The following is a 24,346-nucleotide window of genomic DNA, read 5'->3' as shown; positions in this document are numbered from 1 at the left end:
TCTACACAAACTCTACACAAACTCTACACAAACTCTACACAAACTCTACACAATCTCTACACAAACTCTACAATCTCTACACTCTCTACACTCTCTAATCTCTACACTCTCTACACAATCTCTACACAATCTCTACACAATCTCTACACAATCTCTACACTCTCTACACAATCTCTACAATCTCTACAGTCTACACTCTCTACACAATCTCTACAATCTCTACACAATCTCTACACTCTCTACACTCTCTCTACACTCTCTACACAATCTCTACACTCTCTACACAAACTCTACAATCTCTACACTCTCTACACTCTCTACACAATCTCTACACTCTCTACACAATCTCTACACAATCTCTACACTCTCTACACAATCTCTACACTCTCTACACAAACTCTACAATCACTACAGTCTACACACTCTCTACACAATCTCTACAAATCTCAACAATCTCTACAGTCTACACTCTCTACACAATCTCTACAATCTCTAGTCTACACTCTCTACACAAACTCTACAATCTCTAGTCTACACATCTCTACAGTCTACACTCTCTACACAATCTCTACACAAACTCTACACTCTCTACACAATCTCTACAGTCTACACTCTCTACACAAACTCTACAATCTCTACAATCTCTACAGTCTACACTCTCTACACAATCTCTACAATCTCTACACTCTCTACACAAACTCTACACTCTCTACACAAACTCTACAATCTCTACAGTCTACATTCTCTACAATCTCTACAGTCTACACTCTCTACACAATCTCTACAATCTCTACACTCTCTACACAAACTCTACAATCTCTACACAATCTCTACAATCTCTACAGTCTACACTCTCTACACAAACTCTACAATCTCTACACTCTCTACACTCTCTACACAAACTCTACAATCTCTACACTCTATACACAATCTCTACAATCTCTACACAATCTCTACAATCTCTACACAATCTCTACAGTCTACACTCTCAACACAAACTCTACAATCTCTACAGTCTACACTCTCTACAAATCTCAACAATCTCTACAGTCTACACTCTACACAATCTCTACAATCTCTACAGTCTACAATCTCTACAATCTCTACACAAACTCTACAATCTCTAGTCTACACAATCTCTACAATCTCTACAGTCTACACTCTCTACACAATCTCTACACTCTCTACACAATCTCTACAATCACTACAGTCTACACTCTCTACACAATCTCTACAATCTCTACAGTCTACACTCTCTACACAATCTCTACAATCTCTACAGTCTACACTCTCTACACAAACTCTACAATCTCTACAGAATCTCTACACTCTCTACACAAACTCTACAATCTCTACACTCTACACAATCTCTACACTCTCTACACAATCTCTACACTCTCTACACAATCTCTACACTCTCTACACAATCTCTACACTCTCTACACAAACTCTACAATCACTACAGTCTACACACTCTCTACACAATCTCTACAAATCTCAACAATCTCTACAGTCTACACTCTCTACACAATCTCTACAATCTCTAGTCTACACTCTCTACACAAACTCTACAATCTCTACAATCTCTAGTCTACACATCTCTACAGTCTACACTCTCTACACAATCTCTACACAAACTCTACACTCTCTACACAATCTCTACAGTCTACACTCTCTACACAAACTCTACAATCTCTACAGTCTACAATCTCTACAATCTCTACAGTCTACACTCTCTACACAATCTCTACAATCTCTACACTCTCTACACAAACTCTACACTCTCTACACAAACTCTACACTCTCTACACAAACTCTACAATCTCTACAGTCTACATTCTCTACAATCTACACTCTCTACACAATCTCTACAATCTCTACACTCTCTACACAAACTCTACAATCTCTACACAATCTCTACAATCTCTACAGTCTACACTCTCTACACAAACTCTACAATCTCTACACTCTCTACACTCTCTACACAAACTCTACAATCTCTACACTCTATACACAATCTCTACAATCTCTACACAATCTCTACAATCTCTACAGTCTACACTCTCAACACAAACTCTACAATCTCTACAGTCTACACTCTCTACAAATCTCAACAATCTCTACAGTCTACACTCTACACAATCTCTACAATCTCTACAGTCTACACTCTCTACACAATCTCTACAATCTCTACACAAACTCTACAATCTCTAGTCTACACAATCTCTACAATCTCTACAGTCTACACTCTCTACACAATCTCTACACTCTCTACACAATCTCTACAATCACTACAGTCTACACTCTCTACACAATCTCTACAGTCTACACTCTCTACACAATCTCTACAGTCTACACTCTCTACACAAACTCTACAATCTCTAGTCTACACAATCTCTACAGTCTACACTCTCCACACAATCTCTACACTCTCTACACAATCTCTACAATCACTACAGTCTACACTCTCTACACAAACTCTACAATCTCTACAGTCTACACTCTCTACACAAACTCTACAATCTCTACAGTCTACACTCTACACAATCTCTACAATCTCTACACTCTCTACACAAACTCTACATTCTCTACAGTCTACACTCTACACAAACTCTACAATCTCTACACAATCTCTACAGTCTACACTCTCTACACAAACTCTACAATCTCTACACAAACTCTACAATCTCTACACTCTCTACACAATCTCTACAATCTCTACAGTCTACACTCTCTACACACTCTCTACACTCTCTACACAAACTCTACAATCTCTACACTCTACACAATCTCTACAATCTCTACAGTCTACACTCTCTACACACTCTCTACACTCTCTACACAAACTCTACAATCTCTACACAATCTCTACAGTCTACACTCTCTACACAAACTCTACAATCTCTACAATCTCTACAGTCTACACTCTCTACACAATCTCTACAGTCTACACTCCCTACACAAACTCTACAATCTCTACAGTCTACACTCTCTACACAATCTCTACAATCTCTACAGTCTACACTCTCTACATTATATAAAAAAGATTTATAAAAAGAAACCTCGCATATTTAACCCTTTAAATCATTTTTATAAAAAAGAATGAGTCAAAAAAGATAAATTACTGACGTTTACAATGCACATTAGCTTATCTTTTATTATTAATAGTAAAATTCGGTCCGATTTCCCCGTGGCGTCTGTCGTTGCTATGCAACCATGCACTGCGCTCTCCACAACGACAAAGTTTTAAAGGATTTTTTCATCTCGCTGCGCCTGGAAAAAATGAGTGCGTCGCTTTAATTATGAGCTTCCTACATTTGAAATAACGAACTTGAGCGCGCAAAAGATGAGCTACTGGTAGCTCGCAAGCGACTTGTTGGAGACCCCTGCTCTACACTCTACACAATCCCTACGCTCTCTACACAATCTCTACAATCTCTACGCTCTCTACACAATCTCTACACTCTCTACACAATCTCTACAATCTCTACACAATCTCTACAATCTCTACGCTCTCTACACAATCTCTACACTCTCTACACAATCTCTACGCTCTCTACAATCTCTACGCTCTCTACACAATCTCTACAATCTCTACAATCTCTACGCTCTCTACACAATCTCTACGCTCTCTACAATCTCTACGCTCTCTACAATCTCTACGCTCTCTACAATCTCTACGCTCTCTACAATCTCTACGCTCTCTACAATCTCTACGCTCTCTACAATCTCTACGCTCTCTACACAATCTCTACACTCTCTACACAATCTCTACACTCTCTACACAATCTCTACACTCTCTACACAATCTCTACACTCTCTACACAATCTCTACACTCTCTACACAATCTCTACAATCTCTACGCTCTCTACACAATCTCTACAATCTCTATACAATCTCTACGCTCTCTACACAATCTCTACGCTCTCTACACAATCTCTACAATCTCTACGCTCTCTACACAATCTCTACAATCTCTACAATCTCTACACTCTACACAATCTCTACACTCTACACAATCTCTACACAATCTCTACACTCTACACAATTAGGGATGCACCGATCCGCATTTTTTCACTTCCGATCCGATCCCGATACCTGAATTTGGATATCGGCCGATACCGATACTATTCCGATACCAGAGCTGTGTTTGCTTTAATATTATTATTATCATTATTGTTGATTTTATATGATGCTGCAATAAACTTCTCTCTACAGGCAAGTATGATATGTATGCATGTATGTCCTAAAAGGCAACTTGAGGTAAGTATAAGGTTAGAAACAAATAAGAGACAATAAGTGTAGGCACCAGCACCAAATCTGGTAAAACGTTACACATTGCTGTTTGTATTGTTGTAAAATACATTCATAAAAAACAAGATAACAAAATTCAAAAAGATAAATTATTTTATATATAGTCTAGCTACTATAAAATTAAGACATTTTTTTAATGTATAGCACAGCTGTTTATTGAGGCAGCAACATATGATAGATGGGACATTTAATAATCTTTCATTGCGCAAAAGTATTATGATATGATTATGAAAGACTCCAATACAGTGCGGCACAAAGCGCTTATGCGCATCCCGAGCGCAGAATGATGCGCTTGAAGCAACATGGAGTCACAGCGCGCAGCGCGTCGAGTCCGCATTGAAAAGTTCAACGCACAAAGGAAAGACATATTGATGCGTAGTGTATTATACAGTATCTATCTATGCAATAGTTTATTCACCCTTTTCTTTTAACAGTTTTAAATTTCAGTTACTGTGTGCTTGAAGAACAATTATAGTGCTCTCCAGTGTTGTGATCTAACAGACACACGTTAAAAAGTAACATGATTAAGGTACAGCAAGTCCAGCAAGATAGTCATTTTATACGAAACCATAGAGCTTTATCTGCAGCTCAAGTATAATAATAGTAATTGAATCATCTTGGAGAGTTTCATCGAGTTGACTGTCATAACCGAACGCGACGCGCTGTTGAATGCTGAATGAAGAATGATTGACAGCTGCAGCGGAGGGAACAGTTTACGTGATCTTGAATTTAATGACTTTATTCATTTCTATCTCACATTATACTATAGAATGGCTTCAGAACACTTATAATATAGTGCACGAACACTTAATGGTGCTTTATAATACTTTTGTGGTGCTTAACAATAACACAATAGTAAACACACAATATCGGATTTAGATCGGCCTCGTCTGACCGATACCCGATCCGGCAAAAATGGCTGTATCGGAGCCGATACCGATACTGGATCGGATCGGCCCCATCCCTATACACAATCTCTACACTCTACACAATCTCTACAATCTCTACGCTCTCTACACAATCGCTCTCTACACAATCTCTACAATCTCTACGCTCTCTACAGAATCTCTATGCTCTCTACACAATCTCTACAATCTCTACGCTCTTTACACAATCTCTACAATCTCTACACTCTCTACACAATCTCTAGAATCTCTACGCTCTCTACACAATCGCTCTCTACACAATCTCTTCGCTCTCTACACAATCGCTCTACACAATCTTTACAATCTCTATGCTCTCTACACAATCTCTACGCCTCTACACAATCTCTACAATCTCTTCGCTCTCTACACAATCGCTCTCTACACAATCTTTACAATCTCTATGCTCTCTACACAATCTCTACGCTCTCTACACAATCTCTACAATCTCTTCGCTCTCTACACAATCGCTCTCTACACAATCTCTACAATCTCTTCGCTCTCTACACAATCGCTCTACACAATCTTTACAATCTCTATGCTCTCTACACAATCTCTACGCTCTCTACACAATCTCTACACTCTCTACACAATCTCTACAATCTCTACGCTCTCTACACAATCGCTCTCTACACAATCTCTACGCTCTCTACACAATCTCTACAATCTCTACGCTCTCTACACAATCGCTCTCTACACAATCTCTACACTCTCTACACAATCTCTACAATCTCTATGCTCTCTAGTATCTACACAATCTCTACAATCACTACACTCTCTACACAATCGCTCTCTACACAATCTCTACAATCTCTATGCTCTCTACACAATCGCTCTCTACACAATCTCTACAATCTCTACGCTCTCTACACAATCTCTACAATCTCTATGCTCTCTACACAATCTCTACAATCTCTACAATCTCTACACTCTCTACACAATCTCTACGCTCTCTACACAATCTCTACAATCTCTAAAATCTCTACGCTCTCTAAACAATCTCTACACTCTCTACGCTCTCTACACAATCTCTACACAATCTCTACACAATCTCTACAATCACGGGAAAATGAGGAGTAAAACCACCGTGATTCCGGTCGGATGATACTAGTGGTGTAATGGTGTACTTATGTATTTGGTTGGTTCTGGGTCATGATTTTTCTTGGTACAGTATTTTTTTTATTAATGTATGGTTGTATGCTCAACATCGAGCACCAACAAGGTTATAAACACTTTTAACATAAAAACAGCACAGTTTGAAAGCAGACAGGCTAAAATCAACAAACGTAAATGCAACAATTATTAACAGGCCAGAGTTTGAAAGTTCAATGGGAATATATATATATATATAGGGATGCACCAATATGAACATTTTGGCCGATAAATCGGCTGCTAAATATATTGGCTGCTAAATCAAATTTTTATAGAATTTTTAAGTGATTTCAAAAACAAAAATCTCACCATAAAAAGTCATGTCCCTAACGCAATTATAATGTTCTATAATTTGTTCTATGTAAATTGTATGTAGGCTATATGACAGATTTGCACATTTTGCACTGAACTGTATTTTCCTTTTTGAAGTGATTTCAATCATATTTCAAGCAATTTAAATCCATCATGTTGAACAGTCGCATCTGAAGCGTCTCAGCTGAAGGAAATAATAAGCAGAAACAAAGACACATCTGATGCTGTGTGTGTGCGTGTGTGTGTGTGTGTGAGTGTGTGTGTGTGTCTGAATGGAGTGTGTGTTATGGTATATAGCAGCAATTGTTCGTCTGTAGGTGGTGGGCAGAGCTCTGTACACTCTTCCGATTGTGATGTCACACAACATCTGCTCTCTCGTCCAATCAGATCCCCGACAGTAACATCAGTCCACGCTGCTAACCAAATCTCCAAATGTAAACTATCCCATCGCTCTAAACTGCTCAACGTGACAACAAAGCATTAATGATAAACATTAACATCCTGATATTCTGTAAAGCACTGGAATTGATTTGGTTCAATATCACGTGACACATAAAACGCATGTGATCAAGACAAACGGATTTAGGCGTCACATCAGGGTTTAAAGTGAGGACGGCGGCCGCCGTTAAGCTAATTACACAAGCAGCCGGTCTGGACAGATTAGAGTACACCATCAATACACACACTGAAGTGAGTCAAAGTGAGAGAGTCACAACCTACACTGTTGGTTTTACTTTTTAAAAAAAAGTAAATAAAATGAGGTAGTACAATGAAGGAGAATGGATTAATCAAAAGAAACTCAAAATATTAAGTTATCTGAACCACATAAATGGTCTAAGTGGATTTGACAAAAGAAAAAATGTCGTGATAAATCATGGAAATATTTTTTTACAGTGTACCGAGATAAAGACAAGATCACATGTTGAAGAACATTGGGAATCATACAACGCTGGACCCCATTTACTTACATTGGATCTTACTGATTTGATCTCATTTGATATTGATCTTACATTTTATAGATCAATATCTTCTTTTGTAGGAGAAAATCACACAGGTTTGGATCGATGTGAGCAAGTAAATGATGACAAAATGATCATTTTTGGGTGGACTATCCCTTTAAACGTGGTAAAATGTGTGGATGAACCTGGCAGAGAACATGCAGAACTCTTGAATGGCAGGAGATTCATGAACGTGAAGCGGTGGTCTCAGTGTGGGCTGAACTAATGAGGGCGACGAGGGGCGCTTTTGTCTTTTCAGCATTTCTGTGTCAAGACTTTGTGTAGAAAACAGAGGGTTTTTGTGCTGAAGAAAGACAGGAGACACAGAGAGAGAGAGAGAGAGAGAGAGAGAGAGAAAGAGAGAGAGAGAGAGAGAGAGAGAGAGAGAGAGAGAGAGAGAGAGAGAGAGAGAGAGAGAGAGAGAGAGAGAGAGAGAGAGAGAGAGAGAGAGAGAGAGAGAGAGACTGCGGAGGGAATCATACAGAAAGAATCACTTTGGGTCACTCCATCTCTAGTTGCTCGACTATTTTTAATATTCTGATGCTTCTATATGGTTTCTATTGTCTTTTTAGAGCAGCTTTACAGCAGAATTAGTCTCATATTTGATACATTTTGCATCATTGATTCTGTTATTTTCCTGTTTATTATTGCTTTTAAACAATCTGTATTGTATAAAGAGCTGTGGAAATAAAGGTGGTTTGACTTTGAGTGATTCCCTCCATGTATTTTGGTTGTAAAGATGTTTTAAGGAAAGAGACTCGAACTCAACTTCCATAATAATCTGATCCAAAAAGTGGATCTTCATCATTACATTGCACTTAAGATCTAACTCCAATAAATATTCTATATGTCCATAGTGCTGGGCAACATCGCCGAAATAAAAGTTTGTGTTTACATAATATATGTGTGTGTGTGTGTGTGTGTGTATATATACGGTGTAAAATTATTTTGTATAAAAATACACATATGCATGTATATTTTTAAGAAATATTTGCATGTATATACTGTATATATACACATACACACACACAAACACATTAATACATAATTGATATTTTATATATATATATATATATATTTTTTTTTTTTTTCAAAATTATTATACACAATACTACACACACACACACACACATTATGTAAACACAAACTTTTATTTCGGATGCGATTAACCATTGCCCAGCACTAAAATGTGCTTTAGAGATCAGTTTTGGTTGGAAGAGTTCAGACTATCCTGAACTGATACTGAGGTTTCGGTAAAACGTCCATATAACCCAATATGTGTTGAGCGCCACAAAGCCGGCCGCTGACGTTAAACCAAGTAAAATAACAAATAAAAAAAAACTTGTGGTTTTGCATTACAAATACATTAAGGTAATCGCTCCAAAAATTAGGCAAATTTAAAACTTTCCTAATTTTGGATTTGGACTTTTTGAGAAAGTGTGGGTCAATCTCAAACAGGAAATGACAGCATCGCTCTGCAAAGACAAACACACGTGATACAGTTCTGAGAAATATCTCACTGACATCATGAGAAGCTCTGATAGGACAGACTTGAGCAGGAACACGAGGAGAAATGCACAGAAACTGATCTGACCGACAGGAACATCACAGACGCGAGAGGAATGTGATCAATGCAGAAAAACCTGACGGATCAGATGCAATCGGTGTCTGCAGAAACCCGGAAAACACACACACACACACACACACACACCAAGCCAGACTGAATAAACAGAGAACCCAACTCACTGTAATATCACAGTCGCTAGCTATACTATAAGTCATGTGATATAAGTCACAATGTCAAAGTCAATCTGTTCAATCAGTCATGTAATATCACAGTCGATCCGTTCAATCAGTCATGTAATATCACAGTCAATCCGTTCAATCAGTCATGTAATATCACAGTCAATCCGTTCAATCAGTCATTTAATATCACAGTCAATCCGTTCAATCAGTCATGTAATATCACAGTCAATCTGTTCAATCAGTCATGTAATATCACAGTCGATACGTTCAATAAGTCATGTAATATCACAGTCAATCTGTTCAATCAGTCATGTAATATCAGTCAATCCGTTCAATCAGTCATGTAATATCACAGTCAATCCGTTCAATCAGTCATGTAATATCACAGTCGATCTGTTCAACCAGTCATGTAATATCACAGTCAGTCCGTACAATCAGTCATGTAATATCACAGTCAATCCGTTCAATCAGTCATGTAATATCACAGTCAATCCGTTCAATCAGTCATGTAATATCACAGTCAATCCGTTCAATCAGTCATGTAATATCACAGTCGATACGTTCAATAAGTCATGTAATATCACAGTCAATCTGTTCAATCAGTCATGTAATATCACAGTCGATACGTTCAATAAGTCATGTAATATCACAGTCAATCTGTTCAATCAGTCATGTAATATCACAGTCAATCTGTTCAATCAGTCATGTAATATCACAGTCAATCCGTTCAATCAGTCATGTAATATCAAAGTCGATCTGTTCAACCAGTCATGTAATATCACAGTCAGTCCGTACAATCAGTCATGTAATATCATAGTCAATCCGTTCAATCAGTCATGTAATATCAGTCAATCCGTTCAATCAGTCATGCAATATCACAGTCGATCATCCGTACAATCAGTCATGTAATATCACAGTCGATCATCCGTACAATCAGTCATGTAATATCACAGTCGATCATCCGTTCAATCAGTCATGTAATATCACAGTCGATCATCCGTTCAATCAGTCATGTAATATCACAGTCGATCATCCGTTCAATCAGTCATGTAATATCACAGTCAATCTGTTCAATCAGTCATGTAATATCACAGTCGATCTGTTAAACCAGTCATGTAATATCACAGTCAGTCCGTACAATCAGTCATGTAATATCACAGTCAATCCGTTCAATCAGTCATATAATATCAGTCAATCCGTTCAATCTGTCACAGTCAATCCGTACAATCAGTCATGTAATATCACAGTGAATCCGTACAATCAGTCATGTAATATCACAGTCGATCATCCGTACAATCAGTCATGTAATATCACAGTCAATCCGTTCAATCAGTCATGTAATATCACAGTCGATCATCCGTACAATCAGTCATGTAATATCAAAGTCAATCCGTTCAATCAGTCATGTAATATCACAGTCAATCCGTTCAATCAGTCATGTAATATCACAGTCGATCATCCGTACAATCAGTCATGTAATATCACAGTCGATCATCCGTACAATCAGTCATGTAATATCACAGTCAATCCGTACAATCAGTCATGTAATATCAGTCAATCCGTTCAATCAGTCATGTAATATCACAGTCGATCATCCGTACAATCAGTCATGTAATATCACAGTCAATCCGTTCAATCAGTCATATAATATCAGTCAATCCGTTCAATCTGTCACAGTCAATCCGTACAATCAGTCATGTAATATCACAGTGAATCCGTACAATCAGTCATGTAATATCACAGTCGATCATCCGTACAATCAGTCATGTAATATCACAGTCAATCCGTTCAATCAGTCATGTAATATCACAGTCGATCATCCGTACAATCAGTCATGTAATATCAAAGTCAATCCGTTCAATCAGTCATGTAATATCACAGTCAATCCGTTCAATCAGTCATGTAATATCACAGTCGATCATCCGTACAATCAGTCATGTAATATCACAGTCAATCCGTACAATCAGTCATGTAATATCAGTCAATCCGTTCAATCAGTCATGTAATATCACAGTCGATAATCCGTACAATCAGTCATGTAATATCACAGTCGATCCGTACAATCAGTCATGTAATATCAGTCAATCCGTTCAATCAGTCATGTAATATCACAGTCGATCATCCGTACAATAAGTCATGTAATATCACAGTCAATCCGTTTAATCAGTCATGTAATATCACAGTCAATCCGTTCAATCAGTCATGTAATATCAGTCAATCCGTTCAATCAGTCATGTAATATCAGTCAATCCGTTCAATCAGTCATGCAATATCACAGTCAATCCGTTCAATCAGTCATGTAATATCACAGTCAATCCGTTTAATCAGTCATGTAATATCACAGTCAATCCGTTCAATCAGTCATGTAATATCACAGTCAATCCGTTCAATCAGTCATGTAATATCAGTCAATCCGTTCAATCAGTCATGCAATATCACAGTCAATCCGTTCAATCAGTCATGTAATATCACAGTCAATCCGTTTAATCAGTCATGTAATATCACAGTCGATCATCCGTTCAATCAGTCATGTAATATCACAGTCAATCCGTTTAATCAGTCATGTAATATCACAGTCAATCCGTTCAATCAGTCATGTAATATCACAGTCAATCCGTTCAATCAGTCATGTAATATCACAGTCGCTCCGTTCAATAAGTCATGTAATATCACAGTCAATCTGTTCAATCAGTCATGTAATATCACAGTCAATCCGTTCAATAAGTCATGTAATATCACAGTCGATCCGTTCAATAAGTCATGCAATATCACAGTCAATCCGTTCAATCAGTCATGTAATATCAGTCAATCCGTTCAATCAGTCATATAATATCCGTCAATCCGTTCAATCTGTCACAGTCAATCCGTACAATCAGTCATGTAATATCACGGTCAATCCGTTCAATCAGTCATGTAATATCACAGTCAATCCGTTCAATCAGTCATGTAATATAACAGTCAATCCGTTCAATCAGTCAATCCGTTCAATCAGTCATGTAATATCACAGTCAATCCGTTCAATCAGTCATGTAATATCAGTCAATCCGTTCAATCAGTCATGTAATATCAGTCAATCCGTTCAATCAGTCATGTAATATCACGGTCAATCCGTTCAATCAGTCATGTAATATCAGTCAATCCGTTCAATCAGTCATGTAATATCAGTCAATCCGTTCAATCAGTCATGTAATATCACAGTCGATAATCCGTACAATCAGTCATGTAATATCACAGTCGATCCGTACAATCAGTCATGTAATATCAGTCAATCCGTTCAATCAGTCATGTAATATCACAGTCGATCATCCGTACAATAAGTCATGTAATATCACAGTCAATCCGTTTAATCAGTCATGTAATATCACAGTCAATCCGTTCAATCAGTCATGTAATATCAGTCAATCCGTTCAATCAGTCATGTAATATCAGTCAATCCGTTCAATCAGTCATGCAATATCACAGTCAATCCGTTCAATCAGTCATGTAATATCACAGTCAATCCGTTTAATCAGTCATGTAATATCACAGTCAATCCGTTCAATCAGTCATGTAATATCACAGTCAATCCGTTCAATCAGTCATGTAATATCAGTCAATCCGTTCAATCAGTCATGCAATATCACAGTCAATCCGTTCAATCAGTCATGTAATATCACAGTCAATCCGTTTAATCAGTCATGTAATATCACAGTCGATCATCCGTTCAATCAGTCATGTAATATCACAGTCAATCCGTTTAATCAGTCATGTAATATCACAGTCAATCCGTTCAATCAGTCATGTAATATCACAGTCAATCCGTTCAATCAGTCATGTAATATCACAGTCGCTCCGTTCAATAAGTCATGTAATATCACAGTCAATCTGTTCAATCAGTCATGTAATATCACAGTCAATCCGTTCAATAAGTCATGTAATATCACAGTCGATCCGTTCAATAAGTCATGCAATATCACAGTCAATCCGTTCAATCAGTCATGTAATATCAGTCAATCCGTTCAATCAGTCATATAATATCCGTCAATCCGTTCAATCTGTCACAGTCAATCCGTACAATCAGTCATGTAATATCACGGTCAATCCGTTCAATCAGTCATGTAATATCACAGTCAATCCGTTCAATCAGTCATGTAATATAACAGTCAATCCGTTCAATCAGTCAATCCGTTCAATCAGTCATGTAATATCACAGTCAATCCGTTCAATCAGTCATGTAATATCAGTCAATCCGTTCAATCAGTCATGTAATATCAGTCAATCCGTTCAATCAGTCATGTAATATCACGGTCAATCCGTTCAATCAGTCATGTAATATCAGTCAATCCGTTCAATCAGTCATGTAATATCAGTCAATCCGTTCAATCAGTCATGTAATATCAGTCAATCCGTTCAATCAGTCATGCAATATCACAGTCAATCCGTTCAATCAGTCATGTAATATCACAGTCAATCCGTTTAATCAGTCATGTAATATCACAGTCAATCCGTTCAATCAGTCATGTAATATCAGTCAATCCGTTCAATCAGTCATGCAATATCACAGTCAATCCGTTCAATCAGTCATGCAATATCACAGTCAATCCGTTCAATCAGTCATGTAATATCACAGTCAATCCGTTTAATCAGTCATGTAATATCACAGTCGCTCCGTTCAATAAGTCATGTAATATCAGTCAATCCGTTCAATCAGTCATGTAATATCACAGTCAATCCGTTCAATCAGTCATGTAATATCACAGTCAATCCGTTCAATCCGTCATGTAATATCACAGTCAATCCGTTCAATCCGTCATGTAATATCACAGTCAATCCGTTCAATCAGTCATGTAATATCACAGTCGCTCCGTTCAATAAGTCATGTAATATCACAGTCGATCCGTTCAATCAGTCATGTAATATCACAGTCGCTCCGTTCAATAAGTCATGTAATATCACAGTCAATCCGTTCAATCAGTCATGTAATATCACAGTCGCTCCGTTCAATCAGTCATGTAATATCACAGTCGCTCCGTTCAATAAGTCATGTAATATCACAGTCAATCCGTTCAATCAGTCATGTAATATCACAGTCGCTCCGTTCAATCAGTCATGTAATATCACAGTCAATCCGTTCAATCAGTCATGTAATATCACAGTCGCTCCGTTCAATAAGTCATGTAATATCACAGTCGATCCGTTCAATCAGTCATGTAATATCACAGTCGCTCCGTTCAATAAGTCATGTAATATCACAGTCAATCCGTTCAATCAGTCATGTAATATCACAGTCGCTCCGTTCAATAAGTCATGTAATATCAGTCAATCCGTTCAATCAGTCATGTAATATCACAGTCAATCCGTTCAATCAGTCATGTAATATCACAGTCAATCCGTTCAATCCGTCATGTAATATCACCGTCAATCCGTTCAATCCGTCATGTAATATCACAGTCAATCCGTTCAATCAGTCATGTAATATCAGTCAATCCGTTCAATCAGTCATGTAATATCACAGTCAATCCGTTCAATCAGTCATGTAATATCACAGTCAATCCGTTCAATCCGTCATGTAATATCACAGTCAATCCGTTCAATCAGTCATGTAATATCACAGTCAATCCGTTCAATCAGTCATGTAATATCACAGTCAATCCGTTCAATCCGTCATGTAATATCACAGTCAATCCGTTCAATAAGTCATGTAATATCAGTCAATCCGTTCAATCAGTCATGTAATATCACAGTCAATCCGTTCAATCCGTCATGTAATATCACAGTCAATCCGTTCAATCCGTCATGTAATATCACAGTCAATCCGTTCAATCAGTCATGTAATATCACAGTCGATCCGTTCAATCAGTCATGCAATATCACAGTCAATCCGTTCAATCAGTCATGTAATATCACAGTCGATCCGTTCAATCAGTCATGTAATATCACAGTCGATCCGTTCAATCAGTCATGTAATATCAAAGTCGCTCCGTTCAATAAGTCATGTAATATCAGTCAATCCGTTCAATCAGTCATGTAATATCACAGTCAATCCGTTCAATCAGTCATGTAATATCACAGTCAATCCGTTCAATCCGTCATGTAATATCACAGTCAATCCGTTCAATCCGTCATGTAATATCACAGTCAATCCGTTCAATCAGTCATGTAATATCACAGTCGCTCCGTTCAATAAGTCATGTAATATCACAGTCGATCCGTTCAATCAGTCATGTAATATCACAGTCGCTCCGTTCAATAAGTCATGTAATATCACAGTCGCTCCGTTCAATCAGTCATGTAATATCACAGTCAATCCGTTCAATCCGTCATGTAATATCACAGTCAATCCGTTCAATCAGTCATGTAATATCACAGTCGCTCCGTTCAATAAGTCATGTAATATCACAGTCGATCCGTTCAATCAGTCATGTAATATCACAGTCGCTCCGTTCAATAAGTCATGTAATATCACAGTCAATCCGTTCAATCTGTCACAGTCAATCCGTACAATCAGTCATGTAATATCACGGTCAATCCGTTCAATCAGTCATGTAATATCACAGTCAATCCGTTCAATCAATCATGCAATATCACAGTCAATCCGTTCAATCAGTCATGTAATATCACAGTCAATCTGTTCAATCAGTCATGTAATATCACAGTCGATCCGTTCAATCAGTCATATAATATCCATCAATCCATTCAATCTGTCACAGTCAATCCGTACAATCAGTCATGTAATATCACAGTCAATCCGTTTAATCAGTCATGTAATATCACAGTCAATCCGTTCAATCAGTCATGTAATATCACAGTCAATCCGTTCAAACAGTCATGTAATATCACAGTCAATCCGTTCAATCAGTCATGTAATATCAGTCAATCCATTCAATCAGTCATGTAATATCACAGTCAATCCGTTCAATCAGTCATGTAATATCACAGTCAATCCGTTCAATCAGTCATGTAATATCACAGTCAATCCGTTTAATCAGTCATGTAATATCACAGTCAATCCGTTCAATCAGTCATATAATATCCGTCAATCCGTTCAATCAGTCATGTAATATCACAGTCGCTCCGTTCAACCAGTCATGTAATATCACAGTCAATCCGTTCAATCAGTCATATAATATCCGTCAATCCGTTCAATCAGTCATGTAATATCACAGTCAATCCGTTTAATCAGTCATGTAATATCCGTCAATCCGTTCAATCAGTCATGTAATATCACAGTCAATCCGTTTAATCAGTCATGTAATATCACAGTCAATCCGTTCAATCAGTCATGTAATATCCGTCAATCCGTTCAATCAGTCATGTAATATCACAGTCAATCCGTTTAATCAGTCATGTAATATCACAGTCAATCTGTTCAATCAGTCATGTAATATCCGTCAATCCGTTCAATCAGTCATGTAATATCACAGTCGCTCCGTTAAACCAGTCATGTAATATCACAGTCAATCCGTTCAATCAGTCATGTAATATCCGTCAATCCGTTCAATCAGAGATGCAATATCACAGTCAATCTGTTCAATCAGTCATGTAATATCACAGTGAATCCGTACAATCAGTCATGTAATATCACAGTCGATCCGTTCAATCAGTCATGTAATATCAGTCAACAGTATGTTATCGTTTCTACGAGTGTAAGTCACTCACATTTCAACCTTTACAAAGCAGATGTATGTGGTCAATAACCACTTTGCCTGATGGGAAACTACAGTACAGTGCTGGTACTATGGTACTTCCACGTAATACTGTAGTAATAAATCATATCCGTCTTGATGTGCCATAATATTTATTTACTCGGTTCTCCGAATTACTTAAAATAACGTCAGAGTATTACCACAGTACTGTAATAAGGGGATTATATATTCTCACACAAACGCTACGCGACTATTGAGCTCTGGTAATAATCGCCATGTTCATTGATATTTCATTAATTACTGTAATGAATCTAGTTTGTTAAATTGATTATAACAGGGGCGTCATTGTTTTGCTTCGTACCTTCGCTCACAGCATCGCGTCAGCTCTGATATACACAACTAACACACACACGCGAACACAAATAAACGCATTTTCACACACATGTGAGTGTTTGATCAGAATAATAATCGGTCATTATGCCGTTTTGGATTTTAATCCCGCAAGCGCTGCTAATGCTAAAGCTAATGTGAGGCCAGCGGGTGTTAAACGCGTTCGTGTGTCGATAAATCGAGTTACCTTTCTCTCGCCAGCGTCCATCTCGCACACCGACACCGGAACCGAGCCGCGAGCTGCTGTCAGGATGCCGTTAACGGAGACATGATCCGGTGCTCCGGTTCTGATGTCCGTCACTGACTGACTGATTTACTGACTGACTGACACTCATCTGGGACGGAAGCCGCGGAGGGTCATTATGGACGTGCGTTTCTGTAATTCTCTCAAACTGCCGTTAGGGGGCGCGTGCGTGCAGAGAACTCATCTCACACGCATGCGCAGAACTAACAGCAACCAATTTTTTTTTTAACAATGTCATGTACAAACAACATGGCAAAAATATATATGATTACACAATGACAGTAGGATCAGGTGCAGAACTGCATTACAGAAAAGAAGAAGAGAAGAAAAGAAAAAAAAGAGAAGCCCCCCCTTCTCTTTTTTTCTTTTCTTCTTTTCTTCCAGGGCTAGGGTTTACTTTTCACTCATATTCTTCCTTTGTAGCAAAAGTTTTTTTGCATTATTACTTTTCATAATTTTAAGGGCATAGGTAAAACACAGAGATTTTAGGTTTCACTTTCAGATATTTAGATTTATGTATATAAAATTTAACAGCAACCGAGATGTTCAGTGAGTTTTATCATTTGTCATCAGTTATGACGATTTCAAATTGACATTGGTTGCTGTTGCAATGTGATTTATGATTTATTAACAAAGACAATAATCAGGCCTGTGATTCCATTATCACCTACACCAAAGCAACATTTAAAGTTCCCAAGAAATTAAAATGTAAGTTTTTTTTGTCTTGGTATAAATATGTTAGTTTTACTGTTATCTATAAGCTAATGTTGAAACAATGACAAAATTTGCATTTTGAAGATATAAGACCAAAACTTACAGTCACTCACTTGCACAAATACTGATCAATGTTTTTGATGACATCACTCTGCACTTCAGCTTCTCATCAGATTTTCTGTCCAATCAAATGGTCTCTAGAATCTGAAGCTCCGCCCCTACACTATAAATAGATGCTGAAGCTGCACTGAAATCAGTCACTTTTCACACGTTTACTATTGTCAACGAGGTGAATGGCACATAGTGCACTATATAGGGGACAGGGAACGATTCAGACAGTGTAATATATGCTTTCAATTAAAGAGAATAAAGTCTGGTTTCACGTTAGTGTCATGCGAACTGCTGCCGTGGGACTTTAAGCTTCAACATGATACACACACACTCACACAGAGAGAGAGAGAGAGAGAGAGAGAGAGAGAGAGAGAGACTTATGTGACAGATTTTGTTTTGTGCATTTTCCCAAAATTAACGTCATTGTGTTTCTGTGAATTCACGAAAAGAAAGCTCTATTTTTAACCCAACCCATACGTCCCACACAACAATACTGTTCTCAGTATTCTTCAAAACAACCATAAAAATACTGGCACAGAAAACATAAACCAGCCATTGAGTTGAACACATGTTTACAGTGATAAACTACAGGAATTGTGTTATTATCTGATGGGCCGGCACTAGTGCAACCCACACAAGTGTGTACTTACACACTTCAAGCCTTTATAGGCTGCGAATCACACAGAATACAACAAGACTGTATAGCCTACATTAGCATTTGCAAATATATGTCAATTATTGTACAAATTCATTAATTCATGATACCTAATTTAGAATACAATTTGTAATACAACATGCCATACATAATTGTATTTTAATATTAAAAAATTTATTATTGTATGTAATTGACATGTAGGCTACATAAACACTATTCAGTCTGTTAACTTTCCCTGTAAACCCTAACGCTCAAAATAACGAATTGTTTGAGTGGAGCCAACTCAAATTATACAAATTAGTTCCATCAAATTAACTTTTATGAGTATTTAGAACTTTCTTCTTCTTTTGAGTTCACAAAACTGACACATTTTAAGTAAGAGGGTTAGGCTGAGTTTTATGATCTTGTTTATTTTAATTTAGTTAAACTTAAATTGAACTGAAACTGGGATTTAAATTTCCCAGCATGCTTTACCATGACATTCAAAAGGGAGAGAAAATGCTAAAATTAGGCGTTATGTAATTCGTTTTATGCCAGATTAATGTGAAGTGGGAGATTTAGTAATGTTTAATGTTTTATTATGCTATGTCTGCTATCATAGCATTGTGTTACCATTTAGCAATGTAGCATTTATTGAATTAGCTGGTTAAAGATAGCCAAGTTTCCACTTCTAAAAATATAAGTTGAGATTACATGATAAATTTAAGTTGTGTATGAATTAACTTATATAGACAATTAAATATTTCAAGTTAAGAACAATTCAAATGTATGAGTACAAAGTAAAAATCTGCAAGTTCTACTTACTTAAGTGTATAAACTTTTGACTTGTATGTAAAATGTACGTAACTGATTACCTCAAATTATTTGAGTTTTGCCAACTTATTCAGGTTTACATTGTTGGTTCACATATGCAAGCTTATAGTGACCGATACACTGAATAAACAGAAATGATTTACTTATTGCATAGACTACTCTAGAATAGCATATACCGACCCAACTAATCTTATATTAACTCTACACTGTAAAAAAATATTTTCATGATTTGTTATCACAATTTTTTTTCTTTTGTAAAATCAACTTAGATAATTAATGTAGTTCAGATAACATTATATTGTGAGTTTCTGTTGATTAAATCAATCTCCTTCATTGCATTAACTAAAATTTTGAATTTTGAGGCAACCAGGTAACTTACCTTTTTAAGTTAAACCAATTATATATTTTTACAGTGTATATTATTAAGGATTATATGAATGAATAGTAAAAACTGTCCTCTTCGTCTGCTCATGGTGTCTTTACTGGTGATTGAAATCTCTGAGAATTATTCAAGATATATAAAGTTTTGTCATGAAACTCTAGATGGCGTAAGTTGATAGTTTCTTAAATAAACCTGCTTGCAATCACATCATTTTCTATAGTTTTTGTTTTAACATTGGTGCTAACCATTTAGTGTATTACTATTATTATATTTTTTGTTCTATGGAGCATTAGAGTCATTACACTTGATTTCATATTATGTATGTTTTTGTTGTTTTCATTAATTTGTAAAGCACTTTGATCACAGCAGCTATAAATGGGGTATTTAAATAAAGTTTAATATTATTAATACCCTCACTTCAGTTCATGTAACCATTTCAATGGAAAACCAGACAACTCTCACATTCACCTAAAGGTGGCGCTGTTGTATTTAATACTATCATGACAAAAACATGAATCTCAAACTTATTTGCTTGCCTTTCTCAACATAATGACCTGAAAATCTGAAAGTGATCAAAGCGCTGCTCACCTGTGTGTGCTCATTAAAGTGTTTGTTGTGTCATTAACGGACACATAAAAAACACAATTAAATCAAACACGGGTGTTGTGACTAAACAAACTAGGAATTTGTTCTCATTGCCAGATGGAACAGCCCAGAATTAGTGTGTCCCAAATCATGCAGGCTACATTGAAAATAGTATGATAAAGTCAAGGTGTCTGGTTGATTTGCGGTCTGGAAGATTATGAAAATAAAGTAATAAAGTAATATTACCCACAAGCCCTGCAAAGGAAGTGGAGTTGGTCGACACCGTTCTCTCTTGACTTTATGAATTTTGTTCTGACACATATGCTCAACTCAATCAATATGCATCAATGCACTGTAAAAAAAAAAACTCAGTTTGGATGTTTAAGTCATTTCAACCTAAATTTCATTAAACTGACTTAAAATAAATAAAGTCGAATCTTGTCAAACTTACAAAAAAATGTATTTTATTTTGAAGTTAAAGCAATGTAAAAACATATGCTGTCGAGTCAAGTCACATTTATAAAGCGCTTTTAACAGTATGGATTGTTTCAAAGCAGCTTTACAGTGATAATAGAAATTACGTAACAGATTGTTTATTAATAACTTATTGATCATATAATTGTTACATATATTAAGACATTATTTAGTATTATTGGCATACTGTTTCCCATCACTGCTGCTAACTACACAGCCTGTATAGTAGGCTATAAGTGTCCATATTTATACTAGTACTAGTACTATACTAGTAGACTAATATGGAAGCCCATTTCTAAAAACATAAATGACATTAAAAGTCGAAATTATGATATTCTACGCAGATATTATGACATAAAAAGTCATAAGTATGACATTAAAGACAAAATTACGACTCAAAAACGATAACAAGAATTCATAATTATGACACAGAAAGTAGCTATTATGTATTTTAGTATGTCATAATTACGACTTTTTATGTCATAGTAATTGTGATTTTCCAAAGCATGATTTTTATGTGGGCTTTCGTGTATCCTGCTGTCAAAAACGTCTAACTAAGACTTTATCACCCGTTTAATGTTAGCTGACAATAAAATATGTTATGCCTCAGCTAATGAGCATAAATGTAAACATGTTTCTGACACTCGGCTTAATCTTTCACGCGATCTCCCGCCAAGAGTGTTTTTTGGCGCGCATTCGCCGCTGCTCTGCGCGCGTGTAATTTTATGGGTTAAAAAAAACGCGGCAGAGTTTTAGATCTCATGGAGGGGCGCGCGCGCAACCCCTCCGCTCACCATAGACGGCATGCGTGACTACACATGTTGTGTTTTTACTTTTACAAGGCTTGCGCGTGATTCTGCTTTTATACACTCATTTAAGTCCATGGGGTTGTTTTTTTACACATCAAACCCCAGACGCCCGGAGAGCACGCGCGTCGCTGGAGTCTCGCACGCAACCACAACATGCGATGAGGCCACACACACACACACAGTTCTGGGACAGACCTTCCATCTTTTTCACATGTATTATTATTGATGTCTTATGACTGTTTTCTTGTTATTCCAAGTATTCAACTGAGAAGAGATATATGATGAGAATCTGACCGCTTCCAAGACAAATGTCATACACACTTATACACATTTCTCATAGACTGCTATTGTTTTTAAATTGAAACAAAAACGCATTGATTCGCGTCAGAAGGCCTTTATTAACCCCCGGAGTCGTATGGATTACTGTTAGGATGGATGGACAGATGCACTTTTTTTTCATCCTCCATTCACTCCCATTATAAAGCTCGGAAGAGCCAGGATATTTTTGATTATAGCCTAACTCTGATTGTGTTCGGCTGAAAGAAGAAAGTCACATACACCTGGCTAATTATGGGATAGTTAAAATGTATTTTTTGGGGTGAATTAAACCTTTACTACTTTTTCAGAAGGTTCAGAAAACATTCAGGAGAAAAAAAAAATATATATAATAATTCCATTCTATTAATGTTTTATCGGTAACACTTTACAATAACGTTCACATTAGTTAATGTATTAACTATGAACTAACTATGAGCAAATCATTTGTTAATGTATTAATCTTGGTTAATGTTAGTTATTAAAACTACAGATGTTCATTGTTTGTCCGTGTTAATTCACAGTGCATTAACTAATGTTAACAAATAAAACCTCTGATTTTAATGTTCCAGTAGCCTAAATGTTAAAATTAACATTAACTAATATTATGCTGTATAAATAGTTCATTCTTAGTTCATGTTAAAAAGACTAATGTAAACTGATGAACCTTATTGTTAAGTGTTGCCGTTTTATCTAACATTCGAATAACCAAGAAATGTATTTTTTAAAACATTTAAAAAATTGATTTTTCTGAGAACATTTAGAAGAAATGATTTCATAACTTAACGGGAACGTCAGCAAAACGTTTCTAGAACATATATTTGTATTCACTTTCACATCTCCTTTTGTTTGACACTATTTAATACTTTGAGAGGATCTATTTGTGAGAACATCTGTCCTTCACACAGTTAAATAAAGTTAAAAAAATAATAACAAGCTTTTCTCCCATCAAATCATCAGAAAATGCTGGGATCTTCTGTAGAAACATCAGTCGGAGTCTGACGTGTTCTCGATGTTTACCAGATACAGATGTTCACCTTCATGTCTCTGTGAGGAAAACATCAGTCCTGGAACAATATGATCATAATATCGATCTCTGTCTTTGAGCGAACGACTGTCTAAAGTAAATATTATCACATGAATTACAGCCTCGCCTGACACTCGCTCATCTGACCATGGAAACCGTAAACTGTTGTTCACCTCTGACACACACACTCTTTGATTCTTGGATTGTGTGCAGGTGTAAAAGATGATGTAATATGAGTTATGAGACATGCAACACTATGATTATGCAAGTTAAAGCATAAAACTATTATGGACGTAGTAGATTTTGAAGTCTTTGCCAATGGAGTTCTCGGCCAAGCTCTAATGAATCTCTAGTGAGTCTGTCCTGACTGACCGACACTGGAAAACAACATCACCACACACACACAGACACACACACACACGCACACACACACACACACACACACACACGCACTTGTATCAGTAACAGCAGGTCAACATGAGCAGATTCTCCTGAGTAAAGCTGTGATCCTCCGAACCCTCCGAGACAGAAGATCCAGATTTACTGTCGCATAATCAGTCGTGTTTACCAGAAGTGGGGGGGCACAATCTGTGTGGCCGAGAGAGAGAGAGAGAGAGAGAGAGAGAGAGAGAGAGAGAGAGAGAGAGAGAGAGAGAGAGAGATGATGATCCACAGACACTCAGAGCAGATGCAAATTACACCTCCGCATGCGAACTGTGAACAGATGTGAGGAGCAATTAGAGCTGCACACACACA

At 36.9% G+C, this 24,346-nt stretch overlaps 1 protein-coding gene across 1 annotated transcript in view; it reads right to left on the bottom strand.

The window, feature by feature from the left end:
- secisbp2l (SECIS binding protein 2-like) overlaps window positions 1–17,798 on the bottom strand; it is a 46,130-nt gene extending 28,332 nt beyond the window's left edge. The window contains exon 1 of the mRNA XM_077194633.1: window positions 17,649–17,798. Coding sequence (XP_077050748.1) covers window positions 17,649–17,669 — 21 coding nt within the window. The 5' untranslated portion in view covers window positions 17,670–17,798. The remainder of the gene's footprint in view (window positions 1–17,648) is intronic.
- Between the last annotated feature and the right edge of the window lie 6,548 nt (window positions 17,799–24,346).

This window comes from Siphateles boraxobius, unplaced genomic scaffold (assembly GCF_051911475.1).
Source record: "Siphateles boraxobius isolate OS27281-9 unplaced genomic scaffold, OSU_SipBor_1 32, whole genome shotgun sequence".
In the NCBI taxonomy this organism is placed as follows: domain Eukaryota; kingdom Metazoa; phylum Chordata; class Actinopteri; order Cypriniformes; family Leuciscidae; genus Siphateles; species Siphateles boraxobius.
The sequence above is the reverse complement of the archived record's forward strand: the minus strand, read 5'-3'. Positions and strand labels throughout refer to the sequence as shown.